The 12768-nt window shown below is 42.2% G+C and overlaps 1 protein-coding gene across 4 annotated transcripts in view; it reads right to left on the bottom strand.

Annotated features, from left to right (window-relative positions):
• The window catches only part of tbc1d22a (TBC1 domain family, member 22a), a 373403-nt gene that overhangs the window by 183651 nt on the left and 176984 nt on the right, over nucleotides 1-12768 (bottom strand). For all 4 annotated transcript variants that reach the window (XM_080207367.1, XM_080207368.1, XM_080207369.1 and 1 more), the window contains one exon: nucleotides 6704-6779. In XM_080207367.1, coding sequence (XP_080063493.1) covers nucleotides 6704-6779 — 76 coding nt within the window. The remainder of the gene's footprint in view (nucleotides 1-6703; nucleotides 6780-12768) is intronic.

The raw sequence follows: 12768 nt of genomic DNA, 5'->3' as shown, positions 1-12768 counted from the left end.
TGACATCCGTCCTATAACTACCCCCCCCCTTAATTTAAAGCCATGCCCCCTCGTGCTAGATTTCTCCATCCGAGGAAAAAGGCTATCACTGTCCACCCTATCTAAACCTCTAATCATCTTATATGTTTCAATAAGATCCCCTCTTAGCCGCCTTCTTTCTAACGAAAACAACCCCAAATCCCTCAGTCTCTCCTCATAGGACCTCCCCTCCATACCAGGCAACATCCTGGTAAACCTCCTCTGCACCCTCTCCAAAGCCTCCACATCCTTCCTATAATGTGGGGACCAGAACTGCACACAATACTCCAAGTGCAGCCGCACCAGAGTTGTGTACAGTTGCAACATGACGCTGCGACTCCTAAATTCAATCCCCCTACCAATAAACGCCAAGACACCGTATGCCTTCTCAACAACCTTATCTACTTGATTCCCAACTTTCAGGGATCTATGTACACATACACCAAGATCCCTCTGTTCATCCACACTATTCAGAGTCCTCCCATTAGCCCTATACTCGACATCTGTTATTCCTGCCAAAGTGAATTACCTCACAGTTCTCCGTAGTAAACTCCATCCGCCACCTCTCGGCCCAGCTCTGCAACCTGTCCAAGTCTCCCTGCAAACTATGACACCCTTCCTCACTATCTACCACACCTCCGACTTTGGTGTCATCAGAAAATTTACTAATCCACCCAACGATACCCTCATCCAGATCATTAATAAAAATTACAAACAGCAGTGGCCCCAAAACAGATCCCTGAGGCACACCACTCGTAACTGAACTCCACGACGAATACTTACCATCAACCACCACCCTCTGTCTCCTATCTGATAGCCAATTCCTGATCCAATTACCTAGATTACCCCCAATCCCATACATCTGCATTTTCTGCAGAAGCCTTCCATGGTGAACCTTATCAAACGCCTTACTAAAATCCATATATACCACGTCAACTGCCTTACCCCCATCCACTTCTTTGGCCACTTTCTCAAAAAACTCAATAAGGTTAGTAAGGCGCGACCTACCCACTACAAAACCATGCTGACTATCTCCAATCAATTCATTACTCTCCAAATAACTATAAATCCTATCCCTAATAATTTTTTCTAAAACCTTGCCCACAACAGAAGTGAGACTCACCGGTCTATAATTCCCGGGGAAGTCTCTGTTCCCCTTCTTAAACAATGGGACAACATTCGCTATCCTCCAATCTGCCGGCACTATACCTGTGACCAACGAACACAGGAACACAGTCCGTGAAATGCTCACACCCTTGCTTTACCTGCGCTTAAATTCTAAAGCTCTTATCTCACCCAACATTCCTGACTCAGCCAGGTGAGATTGAAGCAGTAAAGCGCATCCCTGACTCCAGCAGCCAAGTGTAAAAGAAACAGAGTGAAGGATGACGCACCTTCTTAAGGGTGTGATTTTACCTGCCATTCGTGCCACGTTCTTGCTGCAGCAAGGTTGGAGAAATTGACAGCCAGCCAAATCTCCATTCACTGAAGTGGTGATTATTTTCCAAGCATCGCTGGATTCCGGGGAAGTGCCGGATGATTGGAAAACGGCTAATGTTACGCCGTTGTTTAAGAAGGGTGGCAGGCAAAAGGCAGGGAATTATAGGCCGGTTAGTTTAACGTCTGTTGTAGGAAAAATGTTAGAATCCGTGATCAAGGAGAAAATAGTGAGGCATCTTGAGGAGAATTGTTTGGTAGAGCAGACGCAGCACGGTTTCGTTCAGGGGAAGTCGTGTCTGACAAATTTATTGGAGTTCTATGAGAATGTGTCTAGGGCAGTGGATAGAGGAGAGCCGGTGGATGTGGTGTTTCTAGATTTTCAGAAGGCGTTTGACAAGGTGCCTCATAAGAGATTATTACAGAAGGTCGGGGGCATGGAGTTGGGGGTAGGGTGTTAGCGTGGATAGAGGATTGGCTGTCAAATAGGAGGCAGAGAGTGGGGGTCAATGGGTGCTGTTCGGATTGGCGGTCGGTGACTAGTGGAGTGCCCCAGGGGTCAGTGTTGGGGCCTCAGCTATTTACCATTTATATAGATGATCTGGAGGAGGGAGCTGAGTGTATGGTGTCGAAATTTGCTGATGACACCAAGATTGGTGGAACGGCAAATTGTGCGGAGGGTGTGGAGAGTCTGCAGAAGGATCTAGATAGGCTGGGCGAATGGGCCAGGAACTGGCAAATGGAATTTAATGTTGGCAAATGTGAGGTGGTCCACTTTGGTAGGAATAATGGTAGGAAGGACTATTACTTACGTGGCGAAAAACTACAGCATGCGACGGTGCAGAGGGACCTCGGGGTCCTTGTGCATGAGTCGCAAAAACCCAGCCTGCAGGTGCAGCAGGTGGTCAGGAAGGCTAATGGGATGCTGGCCTTCATAGCGAGGGGAATTGAATATAAAAGTAGGGAGGTCTTGCTGCAGCTGTATAGGGCACTGGTGAGGCCGCAGCTGGAGTACTGTGTGCAGTTTTGGTCGCCGCACTTACGCAAGGATATTTTGGCCTTGGAGGGAGTGCAGAGGAGGTTTACTAGGCTGATTCTGGAGTTGAGGGGGTTGAACTATGAGGAGAGGCTGAATAAACTAGGCTTGTACTTGTTAGAGTTTAGAAGAACGAGGGGAGATCTCATTGAGACGTATAAGATGTTGAATGGGATGGATAGGATAGAAGTGGAGAGGCTCTTCCTGCTCAGAAAGGACAGTAGGACTAGAGGGCACAGCCTCAAGATAAGGTGGGGGGGGGGGGGGGCGGTTTAGAACGGAGTTGAGGAGGAACTTCTTCACTCAAAGGGTGGTGAACCTCTGGAATTCTCTGCCCGTTGAAGTGGTGGAGGCTGCCTCGCTTGATATTTTTAAGACGCGGGTTGATAGGTTTTTGATAGGCAAGGGGATTAAGGGTTATGGGGAGAGGGCGGGAATGTGGAACTGAGCCACGACAGATCAGCCATGATCTTATTGAATGGCGGGTCAGGCTCCAGGGGCTAGATGGCCTACTCCTGCTCCTATTTCTTATTTTCTTATGTTCTTATGAAGTGGGTTTGGAAAATCTGACCTGTGTGAACGGTGATAAGATCCCAGCCTCAAACAGGTCAGGGAGGAGGTAAGCTTCTGAAGTAAGTGGATATAGTGGATATGGGAGTTTGGACGGCACAGTGGGCTGATGTAGACTTTGGGTGGGGGTGGGGATGGCAGCTGAGGAGTCGGACATGCGGGGTGTTCCTTGTGGGTCTCAGTCAATCTAGGTCTTCAGAGTAGTTATGAAGTTAGAAGTGCTTTTTTCCCCTTCTAACTCTGAGACTAACTATGAATATAAAACTGGCAGAACCATCTGAAGTTAGCAATTTAAGGCCTTCAGGAAGGCCTTTGACAAGGTCCCTCATGGCAGCCTGGTGCAGAAGGTGAAGTCACATGGGATCAGAGGTGAGCTAGCAAAGGTGGATACAAAACTAGCTCAGTCAAAGACAGAGGGTAGCAGTGGAAGGGTGTGTTTCTGAGTGGAGGGCTATGACAAGTGGATCCCTCAGGGATCAGTAGTGGGACCTTTGCTATTTGTAATATATATAAATGATTAGGAGGAAAATCTAACTGGTTTGATTAGTTTGCGGACGACAAAGGTTGGTGGATTGTGGATAGCAACGAAGACCAGCAGAGGATACAACAGGATATAGATCGGCTGGAGAATTGGGAGGAGAGATGGCTTATGGACTTTAATCCAGCCATATGTGAGGTAATGCATTTTGGAAGATCTAATACAGATAGGAAATATATAGTAAATGGCAGAACCCTTAAGAGTATTAATAGGCAAAGGGATCTGCATGTATAGGTACACAGGTCACTGAAAGTGGCAATGCAGGTGGAGAAGGTTGTCAAGAAAGTATATGGCATGCTTGCCTTCATTGGCTGGGGCATTGAGTTTAAAAATTGGCAAGTCATGTTGCAGCTTTGAGGAGCTTTAGTTTGGCCACACTTGGAATATACTGCTCAATTCTAGTTGCCACACTACCAGAAGGATGTAGAGGCTTTGGAGAGGGTACAGAAAAGATTTACCAGTACGGAGTGCATTAGCTATGAGGAGAGATTGGAGAAACTTGTTTTGTTCTCAGTGGAATGATGGAGGTTGAGCAGAGATCTGATAGAAGTCGACAAGATTATGAGAGGCATGGACAGAGTGAATAGTCAGAAGCTTTTCTCCAGAGTGGAAGAGTCAATTACTAGGCAGCACAAGTTTAAGGTGCAAGGGGCAAGGTTTAAAGGAGATATACGAGACAGATTTTTCACACAGAGAGTAGTGGGTGCCTGGAACTTGTAGCCGGGAGAAGTAGTGGAAGCGGATACGTAGTGACTTTTAAGGGGCATCTTGACAAACACATGAATAGGATGGGAACAGAGGGATATGGTCCCCAGAAGGGTAGGAGGTTTCATTTAAATAGGGCAGCATGGTTGGTGCAAGCTTGGAGGGCTGAAGGCTCTGTTCCTGTGCTGTAATTTTCTATGTTCTTTGTAAATCACTTTGTCAGACAGTCCCCAACACACCGCAATTATCTAGGGAAAGATAGCCCTTCTGTACAATTGGCGGGTAGACCCTTAGCTAGGAGCGTATGAGAGGGATTCTCCGGTCCATTTTTGCGGTACTTCCCCACGTGTGACACTGGGGACCCAGGAAGTTACAGGCCAATAATGAACTGTTTTCTTTTTTATTTCTTTATAAAAAATCTTGGCAACTAAATGTGAAACCAACAACTTCGCAAGTTCCTTTACCCCTGGATGTCCTTTGTGGCTGTCCAAACAATCAATTGTGACTGATTATTCCAAGTTCTGGATAAATTAAACTAACAGTGATTTATTTGGCTCAAAGAAATTGGCAGGGATTCGAAGGAACTCCAGTTTGTACCATCTGGGATAGTTAAAGCTTCTCCTTCAAACAAAATGACATGACTATTAAGTATGACATGATTATGGCCAGTTTCCCCTTTATAACAGCTATCACAATTATTTTTTCTTGCCAATGTAATGAAAAAGATTGTAGTTATGATATATGATAGTTATGATTTCATTCAGATCTACAACATGGCTTCAGGCTGCCTTCAATTTCTCCCAGAATGCCTTATGTGAAACACAACCACTGACTGCAGGAAATGGTGAAATATAAACAGGCAATTTGTCCAAAGATACCAAATGTTTCTTGGATAGAAATATCAACGATTCATAAATTGTCAGTGTATTTGCTTAAAAAATCCGGGGTGAATTTTCATTCAGGACTTTCCACCTTTCCTTTTGAATTTGGGGCAATATCGTGCAGTGTTTTGTGTTTCTTCAGAGCTAAGAGGTGCAAGTTTAACTTGATCCAGGATCTTGTTGGGGTATTTTCTGATGGGAGCAGTGAATCATATACTTGGGGAGAAAAGAGACTTTCACCCAGTTGGAAAATAAAACGACGAGGGGATTTACCAACCTCGATTTGGGTCAGCAGGAAGGCACATTGCAGGCAATGCTATCAAACTGAACATATACTTTATTTCCAATTGCTTTCATGTTACAGCTGAACTGAAATGATCCAACTGATACAGGTTTAGATTGAAAAATTCTCACCTAAAACAATGTACTTCTAGAAAAAGCTAATGGTCATTTAATGTGCCCTTTTTTTTCAAGTTTTTGCAACATTTATTCTTTTAATGTTATAGCTAAAGACAAACTAGTTTATGCCAAGTGTTCGTGAGAAGTTGATTTGAAATTTGAGACCTTTGAGTTTTCTATCAGCTTCACAATCAAAGGCAATTTAGTGCCAAATGAGCAATAGTGCTTTGATTACAACTGTTTGAGTCTATTTGGGAAGCTTGTTTCAAACTAGATACCTATCAAAAGGCAAATCAGTTTCATTAATGAACTTATTTATTTCAGTTTGCAAAGCTTTTAACACCACTGACATATGCTCAGTTATTGTATCAGGCAATTCAACCAATGAACAGTTCCGTTCATTTATTGCAATAAATATCTGGAGAATATATCAGAATGGCTTGTATTATCCGAAGTAAAGCAATTAATTAAAGCTCGTCACAGAACCATGGAAACCAGAATTTTACAGATGATGTTATTTTCCGGACAAGAAAAGCAGCCGCACATCTCCCTGTCAGTGTCTAAAATGGCAATCTGAAATTGCCCTGCAAAAATTATCATTTACCCGAATTTGTAAAGATGGCATAGTATATTCCAGGGTCGATAATTACTCAGATTCATCGCACAAGTGATTTCAGCATTCTCGGTAGGACTGGGATGCATAGTGGCACAGGGCTAAATGCCGAAGGGCATCCATAAACAATCAGTGTGGCTGCCTGCAGAATTAAAACAATCATTGACTTTAATGCAAACTGAATGCTGACTGGTTTCCTTGTGCAGCCATTACTCTTCCAACAAAAAATTGCCATTGAAGTTTGATTATGCTGCTTTAATAAAAGTAATGAAACTTGCTCATGCTCTGGCAGCTCCCCTTAAACGACACACAACACTGATCTCGCAAAGGGCACAATGTTCTAAGTTGATTGAGGATGACACCTCATCTCCAAAAGGCCACCAAGCTATCATGGTGAGTAGTCAACTTGATACTGGCCATTACATTTGTACAGTTCCTCTTAAAGCAGACAGTCTTAACACATTGTTGTTCTGCTTAACATGTGCCCGAGAATGGATCAGACTTACCATCAATCCGGCTAACAAGCTCTTGCAATGCTTTTACTTTCCTCTGAATTCCAGGTTGTGCGAAAGTATAGTTGTCCTTGAAAAGAAAGAGATACATGATTTGCTTGGACTAGAAGCCCACACAGAGGCAAAGCTTTCCATGCAACAACAAAAACGTGCATTTCTATAGCTTCCAGCACTTGGAAGAGCAATTCAAAGCACTTAATTGGGGGTGGCATGCAGGCAGAGTAGTTAGCACTGCTGCCTCACAGCACCAGGGGCGAGTTTGATTCCCGGCTTGGATCACTGTGTGGAGTCTGCGTGTTCTCCTCGTAACTGGGTGGGTTTCCCCCAGGTGCTCCGGTTCCCTCCCACAGTCTGAAAGACGTGCTGGTTTGGTGCACTGGCCATGGTAAATTCTCCCTCAATGTATCCAAACAGGTACGGGAGTGTTGGATTTCCACAGTACTAACTTAAGCTTACTTGTGGCTAATAACTAATTTTTAACTTTGCCTTGATTAGAGGGGAAAAAAAGGCACTGATCAAGAAATGTAAACAAAATCTAAAACATGATCACAATTTGAAGTGATTTTAAAGGAAGTATAGCTTTCAACCATTCCAAAGAGCAAAGACTTTATTTGTGAAAGATTTTCTTAACCCTAGCAAAAAAATGAGTAAAAACGTTTGTGTAAATACTGCTTCCGAAAAATCATATGACAAAGCATTCAGCAAATGGGGATAAAGAACGAGACAACTTAATCCATTCTTTGCTGGCACCTTTGATACATGTTTTAAAAAAACTGACCAAAAGATATTACGATTCATGATAATGACTTACAGCCTGACCCATCAAGACAGACATTTTTGCAGTACATCTTCTGGCACAAATCTTCTTCCCTTTGGGGAATAGTAGGGCAAGTGGCAGAAGGACCCCCAAGCTGATTATCAGCCCCTTGAACAGCATTATGGATACTCCTTCAGTGACCAGCAAGTCCTGGCATTGGACTTGAACCTGAAGTTTCTGGTCCAGAGTTGGGACATTAGCACTGTGCAACAGGGCTTCCTTAAATCAGACAATGGGTTGGTCACAATCACATACTGGAATGTTCATTTCTCCGTTTATTGTACAGATTTAACAGTCAGCTGAAAGTTTACAGAATGGGTGGAATAAGGTCTCAATCTGTTGAGCAAATGTAACACAGAAGGTGAAAATAATTTAAAACACTCTGTATAGCTAATTTAAGGAAACATATCTTCTTTAGGAATTGTAAAGCACTTATTATACCCGCATTAAAACTGGAATATTTACATACCATATCACTCAAGAGAAATGCTTATGCAATTGTGTACTGTTTGATTGACATATAATCCCATAGAAAGAGACCATTCGGCCCATCAAGTCTGCATCTACTCTACAACGAAGCATTCCACCCAGGCCCAATCCCAATAGTTCCATGTAATACCACCACCACCCCCCCCCCCTTAACTTACACATATGGGGAAACAACGGGACAATTTAGCATAGCCAATCCGTCTAACCTGCACATCTTTGGAGTATGGGAGAAAATCAGAGTACCCAGGGGAAACTCACACAGACACGGGGAGGATGCGCTAACTCCACGCAGTCACCCAAGGTCGTAATTCAACTTAGGTCCCTGGTGTTGCGAAGCAGTGATGCTAACTGATTATTAGTGGCTTTCATTTATCTGTGTGAATTATGCAAAATGCATTCCTTTAGGCTGTATGCCATTTCATACTGTCAACCTAACAGGAAAAGCCCCATGACAATTCACAAGTTGAGATCAATAGCTCAGATTTTGCAGTCAGAAGGAATGCTCATTGCTACCCTGAAGAAAGCATCAAGCAAGATTAGAAAAATCCAGGATAATTCCTTGCATAATGAGAATGCATTCTGCCACTGAGATGACCACGTGGTTTCGATTAGGATTATCCATTAGGATTCCACAGAGGAATGCCAAGTTACTGGGGAAAGCCAGGTTAATGCAATTTATGAATGACATGCGAATAAGACATGAAAGAACTGAAAACTGTGCACGTCAAACAATATTGTTCCTTTGCTACGTTAAAATGGACTTGTGCTGAACTAAATGATGGCTGCGACAGGTCATATGACTCTCAGGATTGGCCATCTGTCCTGGTAGCTTCCAATTTTTAAAAGATCCACTCTGATCCTTGTGGAATCTCACACTCCGTTGTAAGGCCACCTTAATAATCACAAAACCATAACACTAACAGACAAACTGAGTGTTGGGCAGGAGCAATAACCAAGAGAGTGATATTGTAACCTGTTGCACCTGAAGAGGTGTTAACAGCCATCATTTCACTCCTAAGCGAAGCATTGTATTTTGAATAGAGGCACAGGAACTGTGTGTGAAGCTGGACTTAACTCATAATAGCCCGTATCACACGACCCCATGTTTCTAACCTCTTGGACAGTTTTAATACCTTTCCAGCCTCCCAGACTAGTCAACTGATTACTCCAAACTGCAAAGAATAATGGCAGGACTCCGCATTGGCCACAACCTTTCAACCTCTTGAAGCCTGTTTTATTTTAAAAGCATCTGACCGTCCACTGCTAAGAATTCTAAATACAGAGTCCTCTTTGTGCTGTCTCCTCAATCACTTTAAAGGACTTTTGTGCAGCAGCCTCCGACCATTGACACATCTGAACCGAGCTCCATTCCAAAGGAGTACTGAGACTTTCCGAACTCTGGAAATCACATCAACTAATATCCATTTCCGTTACATAGAAATATAGAAAATAGGAGTCGGTAAGTCAGGACTTCGAGCCTGCTCCATCATTCAACATGATCATGGCTGATTCTCTATCTCAACACTATATTCCAACGCTCTCCCTATAACCTTTAATTCCTTTCAAATCTAGAAATCTATCTATTTCCTTCTTTAATGTATCCAGTGGCCTCCACAGCCACCTTTGGTAGAGAATTCCACGGGTTCACCACCCTAAGTGGAGAGATTTCTCTTCATCTCACTCCAAAATGGCCTGCCCCTTATTCTGCGACTGTGACCATTTATTCGAGACGCCTCTCCTTCACTGGGTCAGAGGAAACAACAGCTGTGCATCCAACCTGTCCAGCTCTTTCAGACTTTTTTTACATTTCAGTAAGATCCCCTCTCCTTCTTCTAAATTCCAGTGAATACAGGCTCAATCAACACAATCTCTCCCATCACTATCCTGTCTTCCCAGGAAAACAGTCTGGTGAACATTCGATGCACTCACTCTGTCCCTGACAAGTATAACCATTCTTAGATGGTTATTAAAACTGCATACAATACTTCACATGTGGTCTCACCAAGGCCCTGTGTTAGCTGCGCTAAGACATTCTTGCTCTTGTACTCAAGTCCTTTTGCAATGAAGGCCAACATATCATTTGCTTTCCAAACTGCTTGCTGTACCACATGCTTACTTTCAGTGATTGCACTTGGGCACCCAGGTTCCCTTGCAAGTCAATATTTCCAAATCTATCACAATTTCAGTAACACTTGGCCATTCATTTTCTCCATCCAAAGTGGATAATTTCACATTTATCCATGTCATACCACACCTGCCATGTTATTAGCTCACTCACTCAACCTGTCTAAATCATTTTGAAGCCTCTTAACATCCTCCTCACCATTCACATTTTCCACCAAAATCAGCAAGCTTGAATATATTACTTTTAGCTCTTTCATTCAAGTCATTGATTTATTTTGTGAATAGCTGGGTCCGAGCACTGATCCCTCAGGACCCCACTACCTGTCACTTCAGAAAAAAGACCCAATTTATTCCCACTCTGTTTCCTGTCTGCTAACCAATTCTCAACCCATGCCAATTTGTTACCCCCAGTCCAAGGTGCTACAATTTTGCATACTAACCTCTCACTTTATCAAAAGCTTTCAGAAAATCTAAATACGCCACATCCACTAGTTTGTCTTTATCTACTCTGCTACTTATGTCTCAAAAAAAAAACTCCAATTGATTTGTCAAACATGATTTCCCTTTCTTAAATACATGCTGACTTTGTCTAATCCCATTGATATTTTTTAAGTGCCCTATTATCATATCCTATACAATAGATTCTACCACTATCCCTACTACTGATGTTTGGTTAACCAGTCTGGAACTCCTTCTCTCCCTCCCTCTTTTTTTTTAAATAGTGGGGCAACATTTACCACCCTCTAATCTGCCAGGACTGTTCCAGAAGCTACAGAATTTTGGAAGATGACAATCCACTATTTCCATTGCCACCTCCTTTACTATCCTGGAATTTATCAGCTTTCGGTCCCAGTAATTTCTCCAATACTACTTTTCTGATGACACCGATTTCTTTCAATTACTCCTCCTCACCAGACCCTTGATTCCTTCGTACCGGTTATCCACGGTTGTAAAACTCCCTCCTTTTACTATCCCTCTGTTGCAGATGTATATGTGTGTGCATGAAGTTGCACACATTCCCATCCATCCACACCCCTCCCACCCCCATCTGACCATGACCCAGGTTTGAATAGGAATAAACTTACCTTCTGAATTAATCATGAAGAGAGTGTTTGCTGTGAGTTACTTATAATATTGGACCACACAGACTAAGGGTTTGGAAAACTTGTTACAGTTTAATTATAATGCAAGAAAAAGCACTCTACTTATGGACAGATGGCGAGAGGAGAAAGAAGATTAATTCGCCTCTCTCCTGTTTGTAGAGCAAAGGGTTTGTGCAAGAACCACAGCTAATTTTGAGATAGTATGTCCACTGTGTTAACAGTGTTAGGGTGCGATATTAATTAGCATGCAAAATTGCAATGTCACATCAGCATAATAAATGCTTACATTCTAGTGTGAATAGAGCACTTGTGGTTCGACATCATATACAGTCATTATGGCATATGACAAAAAATACATGACAGAAATCTTAAGAATGACAGATTTAGAGGAAATCATCTGATATCGTTCATCCATAATACCCATTTTATGTAGACAGCCACTCCATGCCAAGAACTAACCAGGATTATAATTAGAAAAATGAAAACCCTGATGAATATCCTATTCTAAGTGTACAGAAATATAATTTGTACTTATCAATATTAACAAGTTCATTTACCAAACATCCATTGGATTAATCCATTTGGCCGACCCTACAGATGATTCCAACACTACAAAAACAAACTGCCACTCAATGTGTCAATGCCCAAATTTCACACAGTGCCTTGGCACAAGGTTTAACTCAATGCACAAAAGACAAAATTCAACAGCACAAACTCTGCTTCAAACTACCGACTCACTGAATTACTTCACAGCACAGTCTACTTCTCACCAGTTATTAAAATACTGATGGAATGCTGAAAAATTCTCATACATAATATATGCTTTCAGCTCAGGGACTTAAATGCAGTTATTAAAAATCAAGCATTTCAAGCTTTCTGTTTCAAAATAAAGTACATCATCTTGTATTCGTAAATTCTATCAAATTACACCCCTCAACTTTCTGGCAACGAAAGTTGCATGAAATTGAAACATAAAATAGTTGTGAGTTATGCAAGCTCATTGCTTCCTGCAGCTTGGTTATTTATTCATTATGTGCAAATTTCTGCACCATGTTAATGCATTAATGGCTGGCATAATGGTTGGCTTAAATGGAAACAGAATGTTAGTTTTCCGGAAAATACTTAAGTTGTTCAAAGATTAAACTTGCAACTTAAGACCATTGAGTACTTGGAATCAATGGCAATGCCATTAGACCCATAGATGTAAAAATCTCAGCAACTAATGAGTCAAAGACAATAGCACAAGGAAGTCATGCAGGGATTCTTTGGTACAATCACTAAAATTAAAAACAAATTTAACAGATCTGTAATCAGAAGCGGAAACATGGGAGACAAAGTGAAGGCTCCTTCCTGCAAGCGTTGATAGTGAAAATCTATTATCCTGAAAGCCAATAAAAATGTAAACTGAGGAATCACTGAATAACATTCTAACACAAAGCTTTAAAGATCAGCAGCAACTTCCTGCTTAGGTATCACATTCCTTGACTATTGCGAAGATGTAGAAAAGTTACTAAGCATCAACTTGC

Source organism: Carcharhinus amblyrhynchos, chromosome 19 (assembly GCF_965287045.1).
Source record: "Carcharhinus amblyrhynchos chromosome 19, sCarAmb.v2.hapA, whole genome shotgun sequence".
Classification (NCBI taxonomy): domain Eukaryota; kingdom Metazoa; phylum Chordata; class Chondrichthyes; order Carcharhiniformes; family Carcharhinidae; genus Carcharhinus; species Carcharhinus amblyrhynchos.
This window is presented reverse-complemented; position numbering and strand designations above follow the sequence as displayed.